Genomic DNA, 19,308 nt, shown 5'->3' with positions numbered 1-19,308 from the left:
CCAAGGTTATTATACCAATTTATATTCCCACAAAAAATATAAGGGAATTCCATTTGTTTCACATTCTCACACTTGGTATTCTTTTAATTTTAGCCATTCTGACAAAGGTGTAGCAATATTTTATTATTATTTTTATACACATTTCTCTTTTGACTGAGCGCCTTTTTATATGTTGATTTTATATGCTTATAGTCATTTGGTTATCCTCTTTTGTAAAGTGCCTATTGGGGTCTTTTGCCCACTTAAAAAATTGAGTTACTTTTTCTTACTGATTTGTAGAATGAATGAGTTGGGTCCTGTGTGAGGCAGATACCAAGATGAAATCATCAGTGCAAGAGATATATACGAAAGAAAAAGGGGAGAGAAAGAAGGAATAGGCAGGAAGAATCTCCAGATACAGGTCTGACACTTGTGAAAAGGGAAATGGAATAATTGGACAGGAACAGAATCAAACTGGCGTACATCTCTAAGAGTCTCAGCCAGCCCAGTAAGGAGCTCTGACACAACGACTCCCCATAGAGAAGTCCTGTACTCGCTAGAGATGGCGAGCCCTTGTCCCACAACTGTGCTCATAATTGGCTAGGTGCTTCCAAGGAAACATGTGGCCTTGGCTTGCAAGCTGAGGTAGATCCTCTCTAGAAGGGAGATCTGAGCAAAGTAACTTCATGGATGCCACAGAATTCTTTACCAGATGTATGTATTGCAAGTATCTTCTCCCAGTATGTGGCTTGCCTTTTTATTCTCTTAGTGACACCTGTTAGTTAATTTTAATTAAGTCCAATTTATCTATCTTTTCTTTGGTAGTTATTGCTTTTTGTATAATGTTCAAGAAGTCTTTGCCTTTCTCAAGGTCATGAAGGTATTCTATGTTTTCTCCTAGAAGTTTTATTATTTTGCTGTTCACATTTAGGTTTATGATCCATTTTAAATAATACTTTGGGTATGGGTATAAGTTGGGGTCAGCTTTTATTATTTTCCAGATGACAGATTTGTTCCAGCACTAGTTAGTGAAAAGGCCTCCTTTCCCCCACACCACTTGCAGTGGAGACTGTTATAAACAAGAGACTGTACATGTATGGGTCTGTTTCTGGATTTTCTAATCCAGCCCATTAATACCTAAACTTGTGCCAATATCACACTGTCTTAATTCCTGTAGTTTTATAATAAATGTGGATATCTGGTAATGTACATTCTTCAGCTTTATTCTTTACTATTGGCTTGGCCATTCCAGGCCCTTGGCAATTCTACATATACTTGAGACTCACCTTGTCAACCCCAACGATATGCTGGGGTTTTAGCTGGGATTCACTAAGCCTATGGATTAATTTGGGGAGAACTGACATTTAAACAATATTAAGTCTTTCAATCCATGAACATGGCATGTCTCTGGGGAGGAACTTCTAGGCAGAGGAGAGAGTAAGTACAAAGGCAGATGGATAAGAAACCATATGGCTTATGGAATATGAGAAGCTACGAAGCAGTTCAATGACGTAAAAGTGCAAAGCATGGAATGCAGAAAATGAGGCTAAAGAAAGTCTGATGTGCATTCATACAGAAGATTCAAGCAGCAATGGATTTGAATAGGTTTGAATGGCTTTCAAAGGGGACAAAAGTGTAGGTGGCACAATAGGAGACCATTCCAGGAGTTTAGGTGAGATATGATGAAGATCTGAACTTGGACAATGGCAATAAAGTGGAGAAGAAATGGATTCATATTTTATTGGTAAAATCTGCAGGACTTGGTGACTGGATGTTGTGGGGTTGATGGGAGATGCTAAAAGTCAAAGATGGCTCCCAGCTTCCTGACCTGTATCTGGGTAGATGGTGGTACAAGAAATATGGGGTAAGAGTACACTTGGAAGAAAAGATGTTGAGTAGGTTGAGTTTGGGATGTCTATGGGGCTCCCAAGTAAGGAGTACCTGACACAGAGGAGATATTTGTTGAACTGAACATTAACAACAACTGGGGGCTCTTGAGGAAAAATATGTGCTATTCTTTTCTATAAGCCCCAACAACTAGCTGCTTATCATCTTTACAGTAATAAATTTTTTCACCAGCGTAAGCCCCCCCAAAATCAAAACCACCACTTACCCTTGCTGTTTTTAGTCCATCCATTACCTTGTCATGTAATCTTTCTTTTTCAAAAATTACGCATATCCTGTACAACTAAAATATTTTCACTTTTCAGATGTGGAATCTTTCAAGAGGGGGTTCAGCTACTTTAAAAAATAGTGAAAGGTGGGGGGGGATGCCCAGGTGGCTCAGTGGGTTAAGCATCTGACTCCTGGTTTTGGCTCAGGTCATGATCTCAGGGTGGTGAAATGGAGCCACAAGTCAGGCTCAGTGCTCAGCAGGGGGTCTGCTTCTCTCCTTCTGCCCTGCCCCCAGCTCGTGCTTTCTCTTTAAAAATAAATAAATCTTGAAAAAAAAAAAATAAAGGGGCACGCCTGAGTGGCTCAGTCAGTTGGGCTTCTGACTCTTGATTTCGGCTGGGGTTGTGATCTCCAGATCATGGGATCGAGCCCTGTATCAGGCTCCAGACTCAGCAGAGTCTGCTTGGGGTTCTCTCTCTCTCCTTCTCCCTCTGTGCACCGCGCCCTCCCTGCCCCCAGCTCTCATGCATGCAGGTACACTCTCTCTCTCAATAAATAAATAAAATCTTAAAAATAAATTTAAAAAATTAAAAACATAAGAAATAGTGAAAGGGTTAAAAAAAAAACTTTTAGGGGCGCCTGGGTGGCTCAGTTGGTTAAGCGACTGCCTTCGGCTCAGGTCATGATCCTGGACTCCCAGGATCGAGTCCCGCATCAGGGTCCCTGCTCAGCAGGGAGTCTGCTTCTTCCTCTGACCCTCCCCTGTCTCATGCTCTATCTCATTCTCTCTCTCAAATAAATAAATAAAATCTTAAAAAAAAAAAAAAAACTTTTAAAGAGGTGAGATGGGGCACCTGGGTGGCTCAGTCCATTAAGCAGTTAAGCTTAAGTGTCTGCCTTTGTCTCAGATCATGATCCCTGCTCAAAGGGGAGCCTGCTTCTCCCTCTCTGCCGCTCCCCCTGCTTATGCTCTCTCGCTCGCTCTCTCCTTCTCTCTCTCAAATAAATAAATACAATCTTAAAAAAAAAATAAAAAGGGGGAGATAATAAAACCCATAATAAAAGGGGAGATAATAAGCTTAGTCATGTGACAAAAAGAGCCCTGGAAATAAATATAAACATGCTGTCCTATTAGTGAGAGTTAAATTAGTCAGAGTCTTTGAAAAATAAAAGATAAAACTTAGTTCAAAATTCTGTAGTTTTACTAAATCTCTTTAGCTGCAACTTGTGATTTTATAGATTGGAGTGGTTTTAGAACTGGTCTGAAGTCTGCAACTGGGACAGACTGTTGTTTGGTCCAGAACTCTTCAGTAAACAAACATTATTATCCCCTATTAAGTTCAAGAGGTGCCTAAAACCAATCAGTTTCTGGGGGTGAAATATAAATAAATACACGCAAAATATTCTCCATTCCTATTTGTCATTCACCTTCCTAATGGATTCTTAAAAATCTCTCCTCAGTTCTCCCTTACAGCTCTAACACTGGGGGGTTGTAAGGGTAAATACAAGTTTAAAAAACTAAATTAAAAAATTTCCCTGGTCCCAAAAAGGACAAGACACTTCACCTCCTTTCTTTTCATTCAGCAATTCCTTTAGAAAAATCAAAATTGTAAATGATTTATCTCTTTGAGATGTATGTGCACCTTTAAAAAAGCTAAGTAAGCCTCGCGCCAGTTTTGAATCCCCCTAAGGTCCTTCTTGGGGGCCTTGAATTTACCTCTTTGAAATGGAAGTATCAAGGAGGACGGTGCCCCACCTCCACCTCCCTGTCTTTGTGGGAGTTTAAACCTCAGCTTTTGGTTTCCAGCTGTAACTTCGTATTATTTTTTCCTTTGGATAAAGACAGCAGGTCTGTCATGGATTGTATCTGCCTGCTACATAAACAAATGAGATTTTTTTTTTTTTGTCTTTATAATCTCTTCAGTGCATCACAGCATGTTTTAATGCTTATTCAATAATAAAGTTGTTTCATTGTTTTCTACTCTTCGTGGAGGGTTTTTATATTAGGAGATTTTATTTTTAATTATTCACCCAACTGGGTCCTCCAGTTTTCGCGCTTATATAGCTGGCTGATAATCCCCATTCCCTCTCCACACTTGTTTTAGGCAGTAAGGTATAGTGGAAAGAGCATGGAGTTAGACAATCCTGGATTAAAACTGTGCTTTTCTTGTTACCAGAACTTAACTTCTCTGAAGTATTACCTTTATTATTTTTTCTCTGAAGTATTACTTAATTCTCAGAACCCCTATTACATCATCTATAAAATTAGAATGTTATAAATGAGGTAAATAAACTGACACACAGGAGATTCTTAGCCCATGAAAGAAGCAAAGTTATACTAGAGTCCCTCAACACACTGAACTTTCTTTCGTTCCACTCCCCCTTTCCTCGTGGGTATCTGTCAAATCCTAAAACAGCGTTTCCTTCACTAATCCTGAGCACACAGCGTCATAAGGCAACGAACTGGAAGGGCGGATCTTAAGAGTTTAAAAAGTTTTCGTAGGTAAACTACGTAAGGTTGACAGAACCTTCGTAGTTCAGACAAAATGGGGGAAAATCAGACTGCGGGGGTCCCCAAATGCAAATCCGTGAATTACAAATGAACACAGGGGCCAGCGGCTTCCTCACTTCCCCTGCGGGGCGCACCGGGACGTCGGAGCGGCGCCGCCGACCGGTGCGGGGGCGAAGATTTGCATGTACGAAATTGGGAAGAGGGGGAACCACCCATCGAAAACCCCGAGCCGCCGTCCGCCGGGGCCCGGGAGAGCCAGCCCCACTTCGCCGCCCGGTCCGCCCCCAAGTGCTCCCAGGCGGCCGGCCCCCTGGACGGCAGCGCACCCTCCCACCCGCTCCTGAACTTTAAACCACGCGCCTAAGAACAACCTGGAGGAGGGGGATTTCTCCGGAGTCGGCGGCTTTCGCACGCTCAGGACAGTCACCGCCCGGCTCCCAGCGTTCCCTGCGCTCCCGAAGATCCCGCCTCCCGCTGCCGGGACCCAGTCTCAAAGCCCAGGGCGGCAGGGGCGGGGCGCGGGGCACGGACGGGGCGGGGCGCGGGGGGGGCCTACGTCAGCCGCGGGAAATCCCCCTCCCGCCAGGCTGCCTACCTCTAGGCCCGGCAGGCGCTCGGGTTTCGCGGCGCTCCGCCCCCTGCCCCTGGCTCCCGCACCTTGGACGGCGAAGCCGGGTGATCCGGAACGCGAGAATTAAGGGGGTGGGAAGGTGTGAGCCGCAGGTCCCGAGGAGGGCGGGAAGGAGGAGGAGGCCCCGGGGGTTGGTCAGGCGGACTGGGGGTCCCGCCGGCAGAGTCCCTCCGCCGCCGGACCGACGCGGGCTGATTGTGGCGGCCTCGGGTCGGACTCTTGAAGAGGGCGGCGCGGTGAGCTCAGCCATGGCCTCGGGTGAGTGTTTCAGGCGCGGGTCCGGGCCGCGGGAAGGAGCTCGTCCGGGGGTCTTGCAGTTCAGGGTGTCGGGGTCTCGGTTTCGGTTGTGTGCGTTCTGTCTTTCAAATTGTCTCACCTGGCAAATTGTTAGCCTTTAAAAAAGTTACCTGGCACGGGGTTTGCGAGCGAAATCAAAGTCACGCTCTGTATTTTGATGCCCTTATAATAGCCGGAACCTTAGAAATTCCCAACGACTTGATTTTTAGGATTACGGAAGTAACACGAATCTAAATGAGGACGGAGAGTTCTCGTATTTAAAAATTGATTTATATTGAAATGGTGGTTTTATGTTTTAGAACAGGAATGAAGAACCTTCAGACCTCAGGAGTACTCTCCTTTTTTAGTTTAATTTCATCAAGTGCCAGGAGGTGATCGCTGGATGTGTTGACAGTTGTACAAAATGTGGTGCGGCTTTAAAAGTCACCAGTGGTATAACGGGTCTTAAGTTGCTTCAACAAAGTGGCTAATTTCTACTATAAAGCGGGTACTTTCTAGTTTACGGAGAAGTCTTTTTTTTTTTCTTTGTTGGAAGAAAGGGGGAAAGGAGTATTAGAATATCCGTGCTTTAAAATAGGAGTAGAAATGAAAACTTTACATCACTAACGTAACAATTTATTTTCAGTTAACCGATGCGTAGATCTCTTGCTTTGGGGCGGAAACGAGTTTACCAAAAAACAGGTTAGAGGGCAGGGGAGGGAGTCTCATATATATAGCCGTGGTTTAGATCTGCCTGTAACCTAAAGGGAAGTAAATCAAGTAGACTGTGTTCGAGTTGGACCTTTACAGGATCCTGGCAAGGTTCACAGGGCCCTTTCTCGGCCGACGAAGCAGCGTGAGCAGAGGCAGGGAGGCCTTGTAGGGTAAGTTAGCGCTATACTAGGAGGCTGAAGGTTTTGGGGGACCTGTTTATGCTTGACCCGCGTCCTCCCAAGACCCTGGTTCAGTGACCCTCAGAGGCTGATATCTAGCTGAGAAGAGGAAGTAGAAAGCATTAAAGGATTTTTTTTTTTAAGGGGTTGAGCAGAACAATGCCATAGCTACTGCTGTAGGCCGAAAAGGAAATTGGGGTGGTTCACATGACATTTGATTTCAGTTTGTCTGTGGTTTTTTATGTGACAATACAAGTGTAGTTTAAAATATTTCAACTTTCTCTTTACCCACTTCAGTGACCCCAAACTTTCAGATAATTTTGTAAATTTATAATTTAAAAGCACGTTTAGATTAAAAGTGCAAAGATGATCTGAAATATTTGGCTAATTTATTTGATGACAGAAAGATTTTGTATGAAAATAGTAAAGAATGGTAAGGATTATAAGCATTATAAGTAAAAAAAGGTCAGACTGCTGGCAGTTTAACCAAACTTCATTGATATGTGGTATGAGTGTAATACTTCTAATTCTTTTAAAAGAGAGAAAAGAACTATTTACATAGAAGGTAAGATCCACATTATTAAAAAATGATACCATTTAAAATTTGTTTAATGGTACTATATTTTGTACTGTTGTGAGGACTGATTCCCTAAATTGAAGGGGAAAAAATTTAAAGGAATGGAAAGTTGTAGGGTAATTATCTTTTTTTTTTTTTTTTTGCCTTTTCTGGAGTTGCATTAAAATGGGACTATTTAAAATATGACAGATTATTTAAATTGTAATTCAGTTGTTTGAAAACTGCCAAGGAAATTTTTAAAAAGGAGTCTGGGAGTATTTTTCTTAATCACTTGTAAAGGCCTTAGAGAGAAAGATTAAGTAAATTATAAATTCTTATCCTGTTTTGAAACAGTAATTGAACTGAAAGAGTAATAGGAAAAAAATTTTGCTTAATTAGTTATCACTGTCTAGTTTAGATTATTTGTAGTAAGGTAGTAGTAAAACCTCAAAAAAGTATTTTTATTGATTACCAGGCACTTAAGACCATTTCTTCTTTTCTCACCGGATGTCATATGTAAATAGGTATGTGTAGCTGGATTTGTTATATGTAAAGTAACAAACGTAGAATATAAAAGTAACAGATCATAATCTCATTAGCAAAAATTTAAGTACCATGAGTAATGGGGAATTTAATATATAGATATATAAAAATTATATATATGTATATGATTCTGTAGGATTCTAAATTTTGTTCAGGTAAATTAGCAAATTATTTAGGATTTCACAGATCGGGTTCTATTAAGCTGTCTTTATGGCCTTTTTGTTTTAACACCTTGATTTCTGTCTTTTGACACAATTAATTAGAACAGGTACTGTTAAGAAAAATGTTCCCTGTCCCATGTAGGGTTTGCATGAGCAGTCACTACTCTTGTATATTTATGATTCTGTTTTGTTTAAGTAAAATTAGCTATTTTGTCTGGATTTAAAGCTTCTCATTGTTCCTGTAGAAAGTGCAAAATATTCTTATGCACAGATAGCTCTGTTTACTTGTAAGTATGGTAAAATATGTTTTAAAATTTGATAATTGATTTTTCTTCACAGTGTTCTTTAGTATAGATCTGTTGTGTCATAAAATAGGAAGTACATGAAGAAATTGTTTTTATAAACCACACTACTTCCAACTCTGTGGTGTGGATCTCAAGAGAACTATAAGTATTTCTTTTGAGTAAGGGGGAAAAATCAGTGTAATTATGATGCAACTTAATCATTAATGATAGAGCCGGAAGCTGGAATTGACAACTAAAGCAAATGACTTTTTTTAAGTAGAAGACTACACACTATAAACATGAAGGCTGTTTCCAAAATGTGGCACGTGAAAATGTAGAGACAACTACTGTATAAAAGAATTAAGGTGATATATGATAGGGTAAAGGGAATGAGTGAGTGAAATGGCTAAGGAGGAATTGTGATGAAACGATATTGGGAACATCTGGGGCGTGTGTAGTATCTTTCCCAAATACAATATAAGAGGCCTAGGATTTCCTTCTGTTCCATCCTTCTTTCATCTGTGTTCTCTGCATATGATTGGGTTTGTAGGCACATGACCCAAATACTTGCATGGGACATACTTATACTAAAAAAATTTCTTTGTTTAATTCTTTTTTTTTTTTTAAGATTTTTTATTTATTTATTTGAGAGAGAGAATGAGAGATAGAGAGCACGAGAGGGAAGAGGGTCAGAGGGAGAAGCAGATTCCCTGCTGAGCAGGGAGCCCGATGCGGGACTCGATCCCGGGACTCCAGGATCATGACCTGAGCCGAAGGCAGTCGCTTAACCAACTGAGCCACCCAGGCGCCCCTGTTTAATTCATTTTTAAGTAGGCATCCTGTAATTTTTATTTTTAAATCTGGCAGTCTTAAGATAGATGAGTTGGTACTGCCATTTATTTTTAATTTGATTAAATACCTGAGTAATCTAGGACAGCTTTTAAATATTTCTCTGCTTTTTCATTCTGGAAGTTAACATTTTTTTCAAGATTCCCTCTCTCCCCACCATAATGGAATCTCTAGCAGTAGAATCTCTGTTGTGAAGCTCTTGCATCTTTTATTTACCTTATGGTGTGTACATCAGCCAAATACTCATCTGAAAATTCCCTTACTTGGATGCTTAAGACTTGAGAATCAGCCTCCGAAATTGGAATAAATCTGGACTTTAGCCCATAATGAACCTGGTTTTATCCCAGTTCTGCCACTCTGTAATATAAAAATGGGAATAACTACTACAACATCTTGTTTTGAGGAACAACAGAGACAATTCATGCCCATAAATGTGTTTTCTTATATAGTGGAGCTGTTTGGAGACTCAGACCCCTAGGAAACAGGAGCTACTAGTGGTAGTTGGCACTCACTATTGAGTATCCTGACATTCTAGAATTCTGTGAAACCTTCAAAACTTGCAATAATAGAACAGATGCTAGATAGAAAATAGTCTTTCAAGACTTTATGAGAATGTGCATTTACTTTTAAATAATTTGGAATGGTTTTCTGTATTTTTAAGCTAGTGAAGAAAAATTTGACAGTGATGTTTGGAGGCAGTGTATCTTTTCTCCTTTGTCCACTTAAATGATAGTAAACATTCTGAAAGAAAGTAAATCAAAAATTTCTTAGATAGACCGTGTGTCCTTTTACTAATTTGATTGATATAACTTATCCTTCATTTGATTTCTTTTGCACCTTTTGTGTTAGTCTTTTTCTATCATGTGGGAATAGGCTTAAGTTTTCATTGCCCCTTTGTTAATTGAATGCCATTCTATCTATGTGAGAAATGGTAACTCTAAATTTTGATCATAATTAGGAAGAAATGGAAAAAGTGTGTCTTAAGGTAAAGAAGCTTATCACCATGATTCAGTTGGGTTCCTAGGTTTGAGGAATGATAAATAGATCTTATTTTCTTTTTCTCCAAAGTGAGTAAAAGTGATACTAAGGAAAGTATATATTGTTAGCTCCATCTGCTCCTTTGGCTCTCAGGCAGTCTGTTATCCCATACTTCTGCGAGGGAGATGCAGTCTGCAGTCAGTCTCAGCTGTGGTGTTGATACATTAGCGTGTGATCACTTGCTTGCCCTATTTTAAGAAATGTTACTGATGATAATTACAGTATTAATTTTGCAAACAATTTACCTTTTAAATAAATTGGTGTGATTGAAGGCTGTCCCTATCATAATGCTTTTTTCCCTTGCTTATATTTGGCTAAGCTTTTTAGGGTGGGAGAAAAAAGAGTTAAAGTCGTCAGAATTTAAAAAAAAAAAAGTCAGATTTTTCCTCTGCCTAGTTTGTCACCCAGCCCATACTTGTACATGAATTTTTGGATTGCTTTTCTGGATATGTGTATTGTTTCTGCTTCTTTATGTTTTAGGGCTCTGGTTCCCAATCAGGAGTGTGTTAGAATTGCTTGGAAGGCTTTCCCAGAAATATGTCGGGGCTTTAAAGATTTCTATTTCTATTCAACAGATTATAGGTGGGATCAGGGCATGTATGTTTTTTGAAAAAGCTTCCAAAGTGATTCTAGTATACACCCCCACTATGAACTCTGTTCCAGGAATTTCATTGGATCTAAATATTCACTTGCCTATTCCAAGATGCATTATCTTCTTAAACTAAGTTGTATTTATTTTAGGTTATTTGTTGTAATAAGTTATTGTGACTTTACCTCTAGCTGTTTTTATGCTTTTTTAAAAAATTTGATCAGTTGGGATCCCAGCAATCATATTTGCTAATGTCATTCATAATTTCTATTTCTTATGGCTTCATAATTTTGAAATTTATCATCTATAAAATGGGAGATAATTCCTGTTCTGTTTTTATGAAGATTAAAGTTAAGAGGATCAAATGAGAATATATGTAAAAGTACTTTAAAACAGTATTATAATTACTGTAATTAATTTTTTCCTGAACAATTAATGATGGTTCCTGGTGTTAGCCATAAAGTTTTACTTAATGTGTTTATTTCTGACAATTGAGACTCCATTTTTAACTTTTATTTCAATGTAATTTTTTAATCTTAAAAGCTCAAAGAGCATTTTTTTTTGCTTAAGTGCAAATAAAAACATAAATCTATCTTGCAAACATTTTGGCTCTATTTGAAATGTTATTCTGGTCTGTATTAGCATTTTACAATATTGTTAAAAATGTAGGGGTCAATCCCAGCTTTGCATAGTATTGGTTAAAAAAAAGTACATTGCTTAACCTTAAGCTCAACTTGCTTAACCACTTTGAAGAAATTTCAGTACTTTTCAAAACTGTAGTGATTTGAGATAATCTTAGTTAACAGTACTTATTTTCCCTACAGTTCTCTGATTTACACTTTACCTTCTTCCACTCCATACAAAACTACAGTTCCGCACTCTGTCTTCAGGAAGAATGGCACTTCAAACACAGTACTAAGGGAGGAAGTAACAGGTACATTATACTGATGTATGATGTAAATGATGTAAATGATTTATAGCTGGGAAGTATTTTTAAATCATAAGTACAGATAAATTAGACTATGAATAGGTATGAAGAGTAGAAAAGTATAGCAATTCTAATACCTACAAAGCACTATTTTTTTCCATAATAGTGGAACCTAATAAGGAAAATCTGATTAATCACTAATACGATCCTTCGATGTTTGTATAACTTACACAAACAAAAAGATTTTTAGATTTTCAGTTATTCACTCCCCAGATATTTACTGAATATCTGTGTGCACGGCACTGATGAGGAAGTCACAATTCCTGCCTTCAAGTAGCTTGATGAAATAAGGAGCTTTTTTCAAGAAGAAATAAAACAGTGAGTCTTCCCTAAATTATAGTTATTTGGAATAATTGTCATGAACAAAATACTATGATAATTTAGAGGAGGGGAGATTATTTCCAGCTGGGGGAATATGAAACATTACAATAACATATTACCTGGTTGATAATGAGTGTTTTTACCAGTAAAGAGCTTGTACAATAGGAAGAATAGATTTCAAAGGTTTTTTAAGTACTTGATATTATATGATCACTAATATTTGTCATTTTTATAACTTCACATCTTTAAAAATTCTTTTATCTTAACAACTGCTTTTCTGTTCTCTTGCCTATAGACTTTTCTTACAAATACTTTCTAGTTTAAGGAAGTGTTGTGTAACCAATGAAATATTTGAAAAATCCCTATGAGCCTAGCACTTTTATTCACACTCTTCCCTCAAAAGTTAGCCACTTACCGTTAATGATGTAATTCTCTATCAACTTCCCACCAAGACACCTTTATTTTTATTTTTTTTTAAAGATATTTATTTATTTGAGAGAGAGAGAATGAGAGAGAGAGAGCACATGAATGGGGGGAGGGTCAGAGGGAGAAGCAGACTCCCTGCCAAGCAGGGACCCTGATGCGGGACTCGATCCAGGGACTCCAGGATCATGACCTGAGCCGAAGGCAGTCGCTTAACCAACTGAGCCACCCAGGCGCCCACCAAGACACCTTTAAATAAGTAGTGGGCAGGGATTTATTTGACCTTTAGTTAAAGCACATAAATTATTTAAGATATCACTTAAAAAATACTGTTGAGTATTTCGAACTATTGAGAGGAAAATGTACTTTCTTTTAAGTACTCCTGCAATGATATATAAGGATGTGAAATATTTGAAGCTGAAATGTGAATTTGAGTTATTCATAATATACAAGGATATATAAGTATGTGACAGTGAAAAATGAAAGGCATCTGCATGCCTTACATTTTTCAGTAAAATTGAAATAAGTATTACGAACGTGATTAGGTTAAAGTCCGGTTTCCCTGGCTCTACGAGTAACTTTCCTCAGTAACCCAAAGTAGAAACTGTGGAGCCTCAGTGATTCTTTACTTGCTCCTAACCCTAATGTTCAGTCAGTCACCAGAAACTGTCAGTTTTGTTGAAATAATCCTTCACTCCTGCTACTACTACTAGATGTCAGACATGCCCTCACTGTTGCCCACAGTACTGTCACAGCCTCGAAACCGATCATCATACTCTTTCTCCTTTTTCAGTCTGTCCACTGCCACCACAGTTCTTACTCTAAAATGTCAGTCCAATCATACGATTCCCCTCCATAAAGCCATTCATTGATTCTTTGTCACTTGTGGAATAAATCAAAATCCTTAATGTCCTTTGTTTTTTTTGGTTTGTTTTTTAAGATTTTATTTATTCATTTGAGACAGAGATAGAGAGAAAGCATGAGCAGGGAGAGAGGCAGAGGGAGGAGAAGTAGGCTCCTCACTGAGCCAGGAGCCTGATGTGGGGCTCAATCCCAGGACCCTGGGATCATGACCTGAGCCAAAGGCAGACGCTTAACGATCTGAGCCACCCAGGCGCCCTCCTAATGTCCTTTGTACTTTGTACAGATTTGTACAGATTACAAATGTACTCTGGCTTTTGGTTCCAACAGTAGAAGTGTACTCCACTTCCACTGTGGCTTCGCTGGTCATTTTTAAACTCTTCCTCTTCTGTGCTGCTGTGCCTTTGGACACACTGTTCCCTTTCACTAGAAGGCCTTCCCTTCTACTCTCCTCATCTTTTTGCTTCATTAACTCTTTTTTCTTTGATTTGACACAAGCATCCCTGATTCTTTTGCTTTTACTATCATTTTATGCACAATTTTGTTAGCATAAACAAAATTTGTTTTGTTGGACTCTTCTGTAGTCTAATAATTTGTGTTGTTTGCCTCACTGTTCTATAAAATTCTTGAAAGTACCAGTTGCTACGCCATCATGGTATCACTATAAATCATTTTCAAGAAAGCATCTGAAACAATAGTAGACAACATTTATTGAGTATTTGTCATAGGTGTGATACTTGATAAGAATTGAACACACAACACACTACCTTGAACCTCACAACATGAGGTAGGTGCTATTATTATTCCCATTTCATAGATTAGGAGACTTAGAAGATACATTTCTAGGGTCCTTGCTATTAAGATATGGCTAAGTAGGACTCAAAAGGCCTCTTCCTCACACTGTACCAATAAGATCCATTGTGTTACCCTTTCTAAAGATTTGCTTGCATTCTAACAGGGGATAAGTCTTTAGTCAGAGAAATGGATTATCTAATTGTGGGAATTTAGAAATCACTAAACTGATGGAAGGAAAATGGGGTTTTTTTGAATGGAAGACATCTTCATGCCCCTGAAATAAAGACACATTGCCAAGTACCCTACTTGTAAGCACACTTGAGTGTCTTCATTGAACTTTTCATTTCTATAGTATGGATAATAAGGGTAAAGATGCATATGTTTTAGACAACTTTACTGACATATAATTAATTTATAATGCACATGCTTAAAGTTTGCAATTTGATAGCTTTTGACATATGAATACAACCTTAAAATCATCATGACAATCAAGATAATTAACATATCCATCATCCCCCTGACTTTCCCTATCCATTCCACACCTGTTCTTAGGCAATCAGTGATCTGCTTTTTTTTGATTATAGTTTACATATTCTAGAGTTTTATATAAATGGAATCCTACAGGATGTGCTCTTTTGGTCTGGCTTCTTTCAGTCAGTGTAACTTTTTTTAAATTGGGAGTATAGTTGACACATAATGTTACATTAGTTTCAGGTGTATAAGGTATACAATTCATCCATGTTGTGTAGATCAGTTCATTCTGAAGTTCCATATTTTGAATTACATCTGTTTTAGAAAGTAAGTAACTTATTTTCCTCTTTTGTGTCTTCAGTAAAGATTTAGATGGAACTGATTGAAAATTCTGTTGAGCTTAAAATGAACACTTCTGGAACTTGTTTTGTTGTTCTATGTATCAGTCCCTTAAGATTCCAATGGGGATATTAAAAAAAATATCCTTCTGCAAGGATTTAAATGCATTTTCATTTTCAATTAGCAGTCTTTTAGTCCACTGTTAAGGGTCTAATGTAAAATCAAGCAGCTCGACTCACTTTGGGAGTATGGTGGTGTACTTTTGAAGACTATCTTCTTGACCCTTCTGGGGGAATCTTGAGGGATGTCCTTGTACTTGGTCTCAACGTGAGAAGTGAATATCTCTGAAGTGGGGATCTCGGAACTTCACACTGGCATTAGTTCTTGATATTAAATGATAAAGTGCTAACCAACAAATATGATTTGAGTGACTTGTGTTAACACTGTATAGGAGCTCAGTATGAATGGGAGAAGAGGCACCTTTACCATCCAATCTTGGGTAATTATATTTCAACCTTATTATTTAATATTGAGAGGGAAAATTTTTTAGTCTGCTATTTTGAAAAAAAACCAAAATGGTCAAATCCATTATTACTGCTATCATAATCTCACCCTCCTCCTTTTTTAAATTTTCAGGTGGGTATAACCCATGTATAGAGATCATTGAACAGCCCAGGCAGAGGGGCATGCGTTTTAGATACAAATGTGAAGGGCGATCAGCAGGCAGCATTCCAGGGGAGCACAGCACAGAGAACAACCGAACATACCCATCTATCCAGGTAATAGACCATTCTCCTTTGTGTATCTAAGTCTTGATTGCTCCATATTTTATCTATAGCAATTATATTGAAAGGCCCAGTTTATTCACAGTGTGCTCTCATTTCTACTGTGGCTTACGTGTATACTTTCAACGGATATTTATGATATAACAGTGAATATAAGAGCATGGCATTCAGTGGCCCAACATCCAAGTATTTTCTCTCGCTCCGTGATAATATTTTGGTATAGCTTGTTTTAAAAAGAAAATAAGCAGAATCAAATGAAAGTAGTGCAGAAAATAATATGCCAAGGAACTGAGAGGTAAATTCTTCCCTTCTAGTATTCCCTGGAAAGTTCCATCCAAACGGTATTTGCCAGTCAGTTGGACTTTATTTATCTAGTGCTAACTACATTATATAAATTGAACTCTCATTTAGTAGGTCAGTTCTGAATGAGATCAATTTATGGATCATATATTTAATTTCCTCCTTTTTCAGATTATGAACTATTACGGAAAGGGAAAAGTGAGAATTACATTAGTAACAAAGAACGACCCATATAAACCTCATCCTCATGATTTAGTAGGAAAAGACTGCAGAGATGGCTACTATGAAGCAGAATTTGGACAAGAACGCAGACCCTTGTTGTAAGTATGCAGTCACAGACGTCTTTAGGAATAGGAGAAGCAGAGGATGCTTGGTTTCCTGTCCATGTACATCTGTTATTTCTTAGCCAAATAAAGTAATTTCTCATTCTACTTCTGTTTACTGTAGTATACATTTAAATTTTCTTACCACTTGTATTAGAACTATCCTTTTATCCTTTATTAGTAGACACAGCCCATGATGGTAGCAGGAATACTTATTTATTGCTACTAAAGGTAAACATAAACTTATTTTATGCTGTGATTTTCTTTCTTAGTGTGCACAATCTCTGAAAAGTTTTCTTTCATATATTTTTACTTTGTCCTTTCATTAATAGTTAAAAATTACCAGATATGAGAAAATCGACTGGAAACCTGGAATTATTATTTAGAAAAGGACAGGTTATAAAAGTAACATGATGGTAGTTCTAAGATAAGGAAAAGGATGTAACACTTTGGTGTTGGTGAGGCGGCCAGAAGATGGGTCCATTCATCATGTTGGTGATAGTATAAATTAATAAAATCCTTCTGTTGTAAGCACTTTAACAACTACATAGGAAAAGCCTGAAAAATATGAATGTCTCTTGAACCAGCAATTCTACTTCTAGGAATTTATCCTCAGGAAACAATTAAGCATGTTCAGACATTTAGCTATAGTTAATGTTCATTGCAGCTTAGTTTGTAATGGCAAAAAGTTAGAAGCAATCAAAATAACAAACAAGGAGGGATCAGTTAGATAAACTGGTACATCCATGCAGTGTACTCCTATGTAGCCTTAAAAATAACATTGCAAATATCTCTTTGTATAAAAATATATTCACATTATGTTAGATAAATAGGTTTTAAGACAGCATATGTGACTTAAAAAATCTTAAAAAAAATAGATGTGTACATGTACTTGGTAGTATATACACTAAGGTATTAATAGTGGTTGTCTCTTGGTGGGTAAGACTGGGGTTTTATGTTTTTCTTTTAACTTATGTTTATTCTGTGATTCATTTTTTATAATGAACATGTATTGCCTTTGGAAAAAACTGAACCTAATTACAACAAGGAAAATGTTAGTAGCCTCCTTATATATTAATAGTAACTATCTAGAAAATATACTTTAAAAATATTCCTCTTACAATTACAAGACAAAACAAAAAATATCTAGTAATACACATATGACAAGAAATATTTCCTATTTATATCATTTGACCTCCCAACACCATTTTACACTGTGAACCATTCCTTTCTTGGAACATTCTTATTTCTTGATTTCTGTGAGAACAGAGTCTCCTGTTTTATTTCCTACTTTTCTGGCTGTTCCTTCTCAATCTTAGTTATAGACAGTGAAATTCTTAGTTATGTCCAATAATGCCCTTTATGGTTCTCCTGCTTCTCCTCTCAGTCCAGGATCCTGTTAAGGATCACACATTGTATTTACTTGTCATGTTTATTTAGTTGTCATGATTAGTAAAGTCTCCTTTAATTTACAGTAGTTTCTCAGCCTTTTTTGGTCTTTCATGACATTAACATTTTTGAAGAGTCTAGGCTACTTGTTTTGAAGATTGTTGTTCAATGTGGATTAGTCTAGTTGCTCATTTATATTCATGTTACTATGAATAACATGAATAATATTTTCATGTTAACATGAAACATTTTGGATGAGAAATCTACAGAGGGGGGTGCAATGTTGTTCTCAAAATATCCCTTCAGGAGACATGGGGTATTAGTGTTTTCCATTGGTGATATTAATTGGCATTCTATTGTAAAGAAAAATTTCCCTTTTTCCCCTTCCCCATTAAAAAAAAAAAATACCACTGTAGACCCTTGGATTCGTATATTCAGTGTACTGTAGTCCATTACTGGCATTATTATTTTGATGTTCAGATTGACCCAGATTTGACCAAGGCAAGCCCCTTCCTCCTGCTCCCTGTGTCCTTTTGATATGCTTCTTTCTTAGAGCACTTCTTTACTTTCTGACACAGCAAAGTGTTCAGGACTTACTTGTACTTTTCTCGCCCCAGCCCTGAAATCAGTTTTTTCTAAGGAGCCCTGGTTCCTTTCAGTGAAGAATGGTATTTAGTCTCATTGTCTTTTTGACATATTCTCTTAAATATATGAAAAGCATCTCAAATAGAATATGCCCCAAACTCTGACTTTACCATGATCATACTTCTTTCTTAATGGGTCTTCCAATGTGCTTTATCTCGGTGGTTGCTATAAAAGCCCCCAGACATGGGTATCATCCTTGACACCTCTCACACAGGCACACACATTGAATTCATTAGCAGGTACCTCCTAAATAGTTCTTGAATCTGTGCACTTCTCTCAGTGATCTCTGTCAGCACCACACTACCCGTGGTCAAAACAAATGTAGGCTGCCAGAATAGCCTCTTGACTGGTCTTGCATCAACTCTTTTTGTACCTTTTCCCCTCAGATCTGTCCTCCACTTTAGCCAAGGTGATCTTTTTTAAAAATTAATTTATTCAGAGTGATCTTTTTTTTTTTTTAAAGATTTTATGTATTTATTTGAGAGAGAGAGAATGAGAGACAGAGAGCATGAGAGGGAGGAGGGTCAGAGGGGGAAGCAGACTCCCCGCCAAGCAGGGAGCCCGATGTGGGACTCGATCCCGGGACTCCAGGATCATGACCTGAGCCGAAGGCAGTCGCTTAACCGACTGAGCCACCCAGGCGCCCTGGAGTCATCTTTTCAAATAGAAATCTGATTGTCACATTCCCATTTAAAACATTTTAAGGGCAGTATTCCTTATTGGCCTACAGGGACCACAGGGTCTGCTTGTATGTTTAGCCCTCTGTCCTGTGCTCCCCTTGAACTCTATACTCCAGTCCCAGAGGCCTTCCTTTAGTTTCCTGTGCTCACAAGACTCTTCTGTAGGGGCCTTTGCTTGTTCTGTTCCTTCTTCCTGAAGTCTCTTTCTCTCCTCTTCCCCTCGTTCATTTCTGTTTATGTTAAGTACCACTTTGTACAGTAAGCCTCTCTGTCCTTCCTGAATTTATCAACTCCTGTTATAGGCTCCCGTGACACAGTGTATATCTCCTTTATAAAAGTTGTCATGATTTCAGTTTAGCATTTTTTGCATGTGATTATTTAATATTGATCTAAGTGCTTCCCTAGACTAGAGGTCAGCAAACTTTCTCTGTTAAGAGCCAGATAGTAAATATTTTGGGCTTTGCAGGCTATATGGTCTCTGTTGCAGCTGTTCAATTCTGTTATAGCATGAAAGCACACATAGACAATATGTAACCAAATCAGCTTGTCTGTGTTCCAAAAA

At 38.1% G+C, this 19,308-nt stretch overlaps 1 protein-coding gene across 4 annotated transcripts in view; it reads left to right on the top strand.

Moving 5' to 3' along the window:
• Positions 1-5,190: 5,190 nt before the first annotated feature.
• REL (REL proto-oncogene, NF-kB subunit) overlaps positions 5,191-19,308 on the top strand; it is a 34,230-nt gene continuing 20,112 nt past the window's right edge. For 2 of the 4 annotated variants that reach the window (XM_025868660.2, XM_025868659.2), the window contains exons 1-3: positions 5,191-5,495; positions 15,261-15,403; positions 15,881-16,029. In XM_025868660.2, the coding sequence (XP_025724445.1) occupies positions 5,486-5,495; positions 15,261-15,403; positions 15,881-16,029 (302 nt within the window). In that variant the 5' untranslated portion in view covers positions 5,191-5,485. Of the gene's footprint in view, positions 5,496-5,889; positions 6,398-15,184; positions 15,404-15,880; positions 16,030-19,308 lie in introns of those variants that run through there. The other 2 variants (XM_025868661.2, XM_073897676.1) reach the window with 2 other exon arrangements.

The sequence above is a fragment of the Callorhinus ursinus genome, unplaced genomic scaffold (genome assembly GCF_003265705.2).
Source record: "Callorhinus ursinus isolate GAN/ISIS: 27379988/994484 unplaced genomic scaffold, GSC_fseal_2.0 scaffold10, whole genome shotgun sequence".
Taxonomy (NCBI): domain Eukaryota; kingdom Metazoa; phylum Chordata; class Mammalia; order Carnivora; family Otariidae; genus Callorhinus; species Callorhinus ursinus.
The sequence above is the reverse complement of the archived record's forward strand: the minus strand, read 5'-3'. Positions and strand labels throughout refer to the sequence as shown.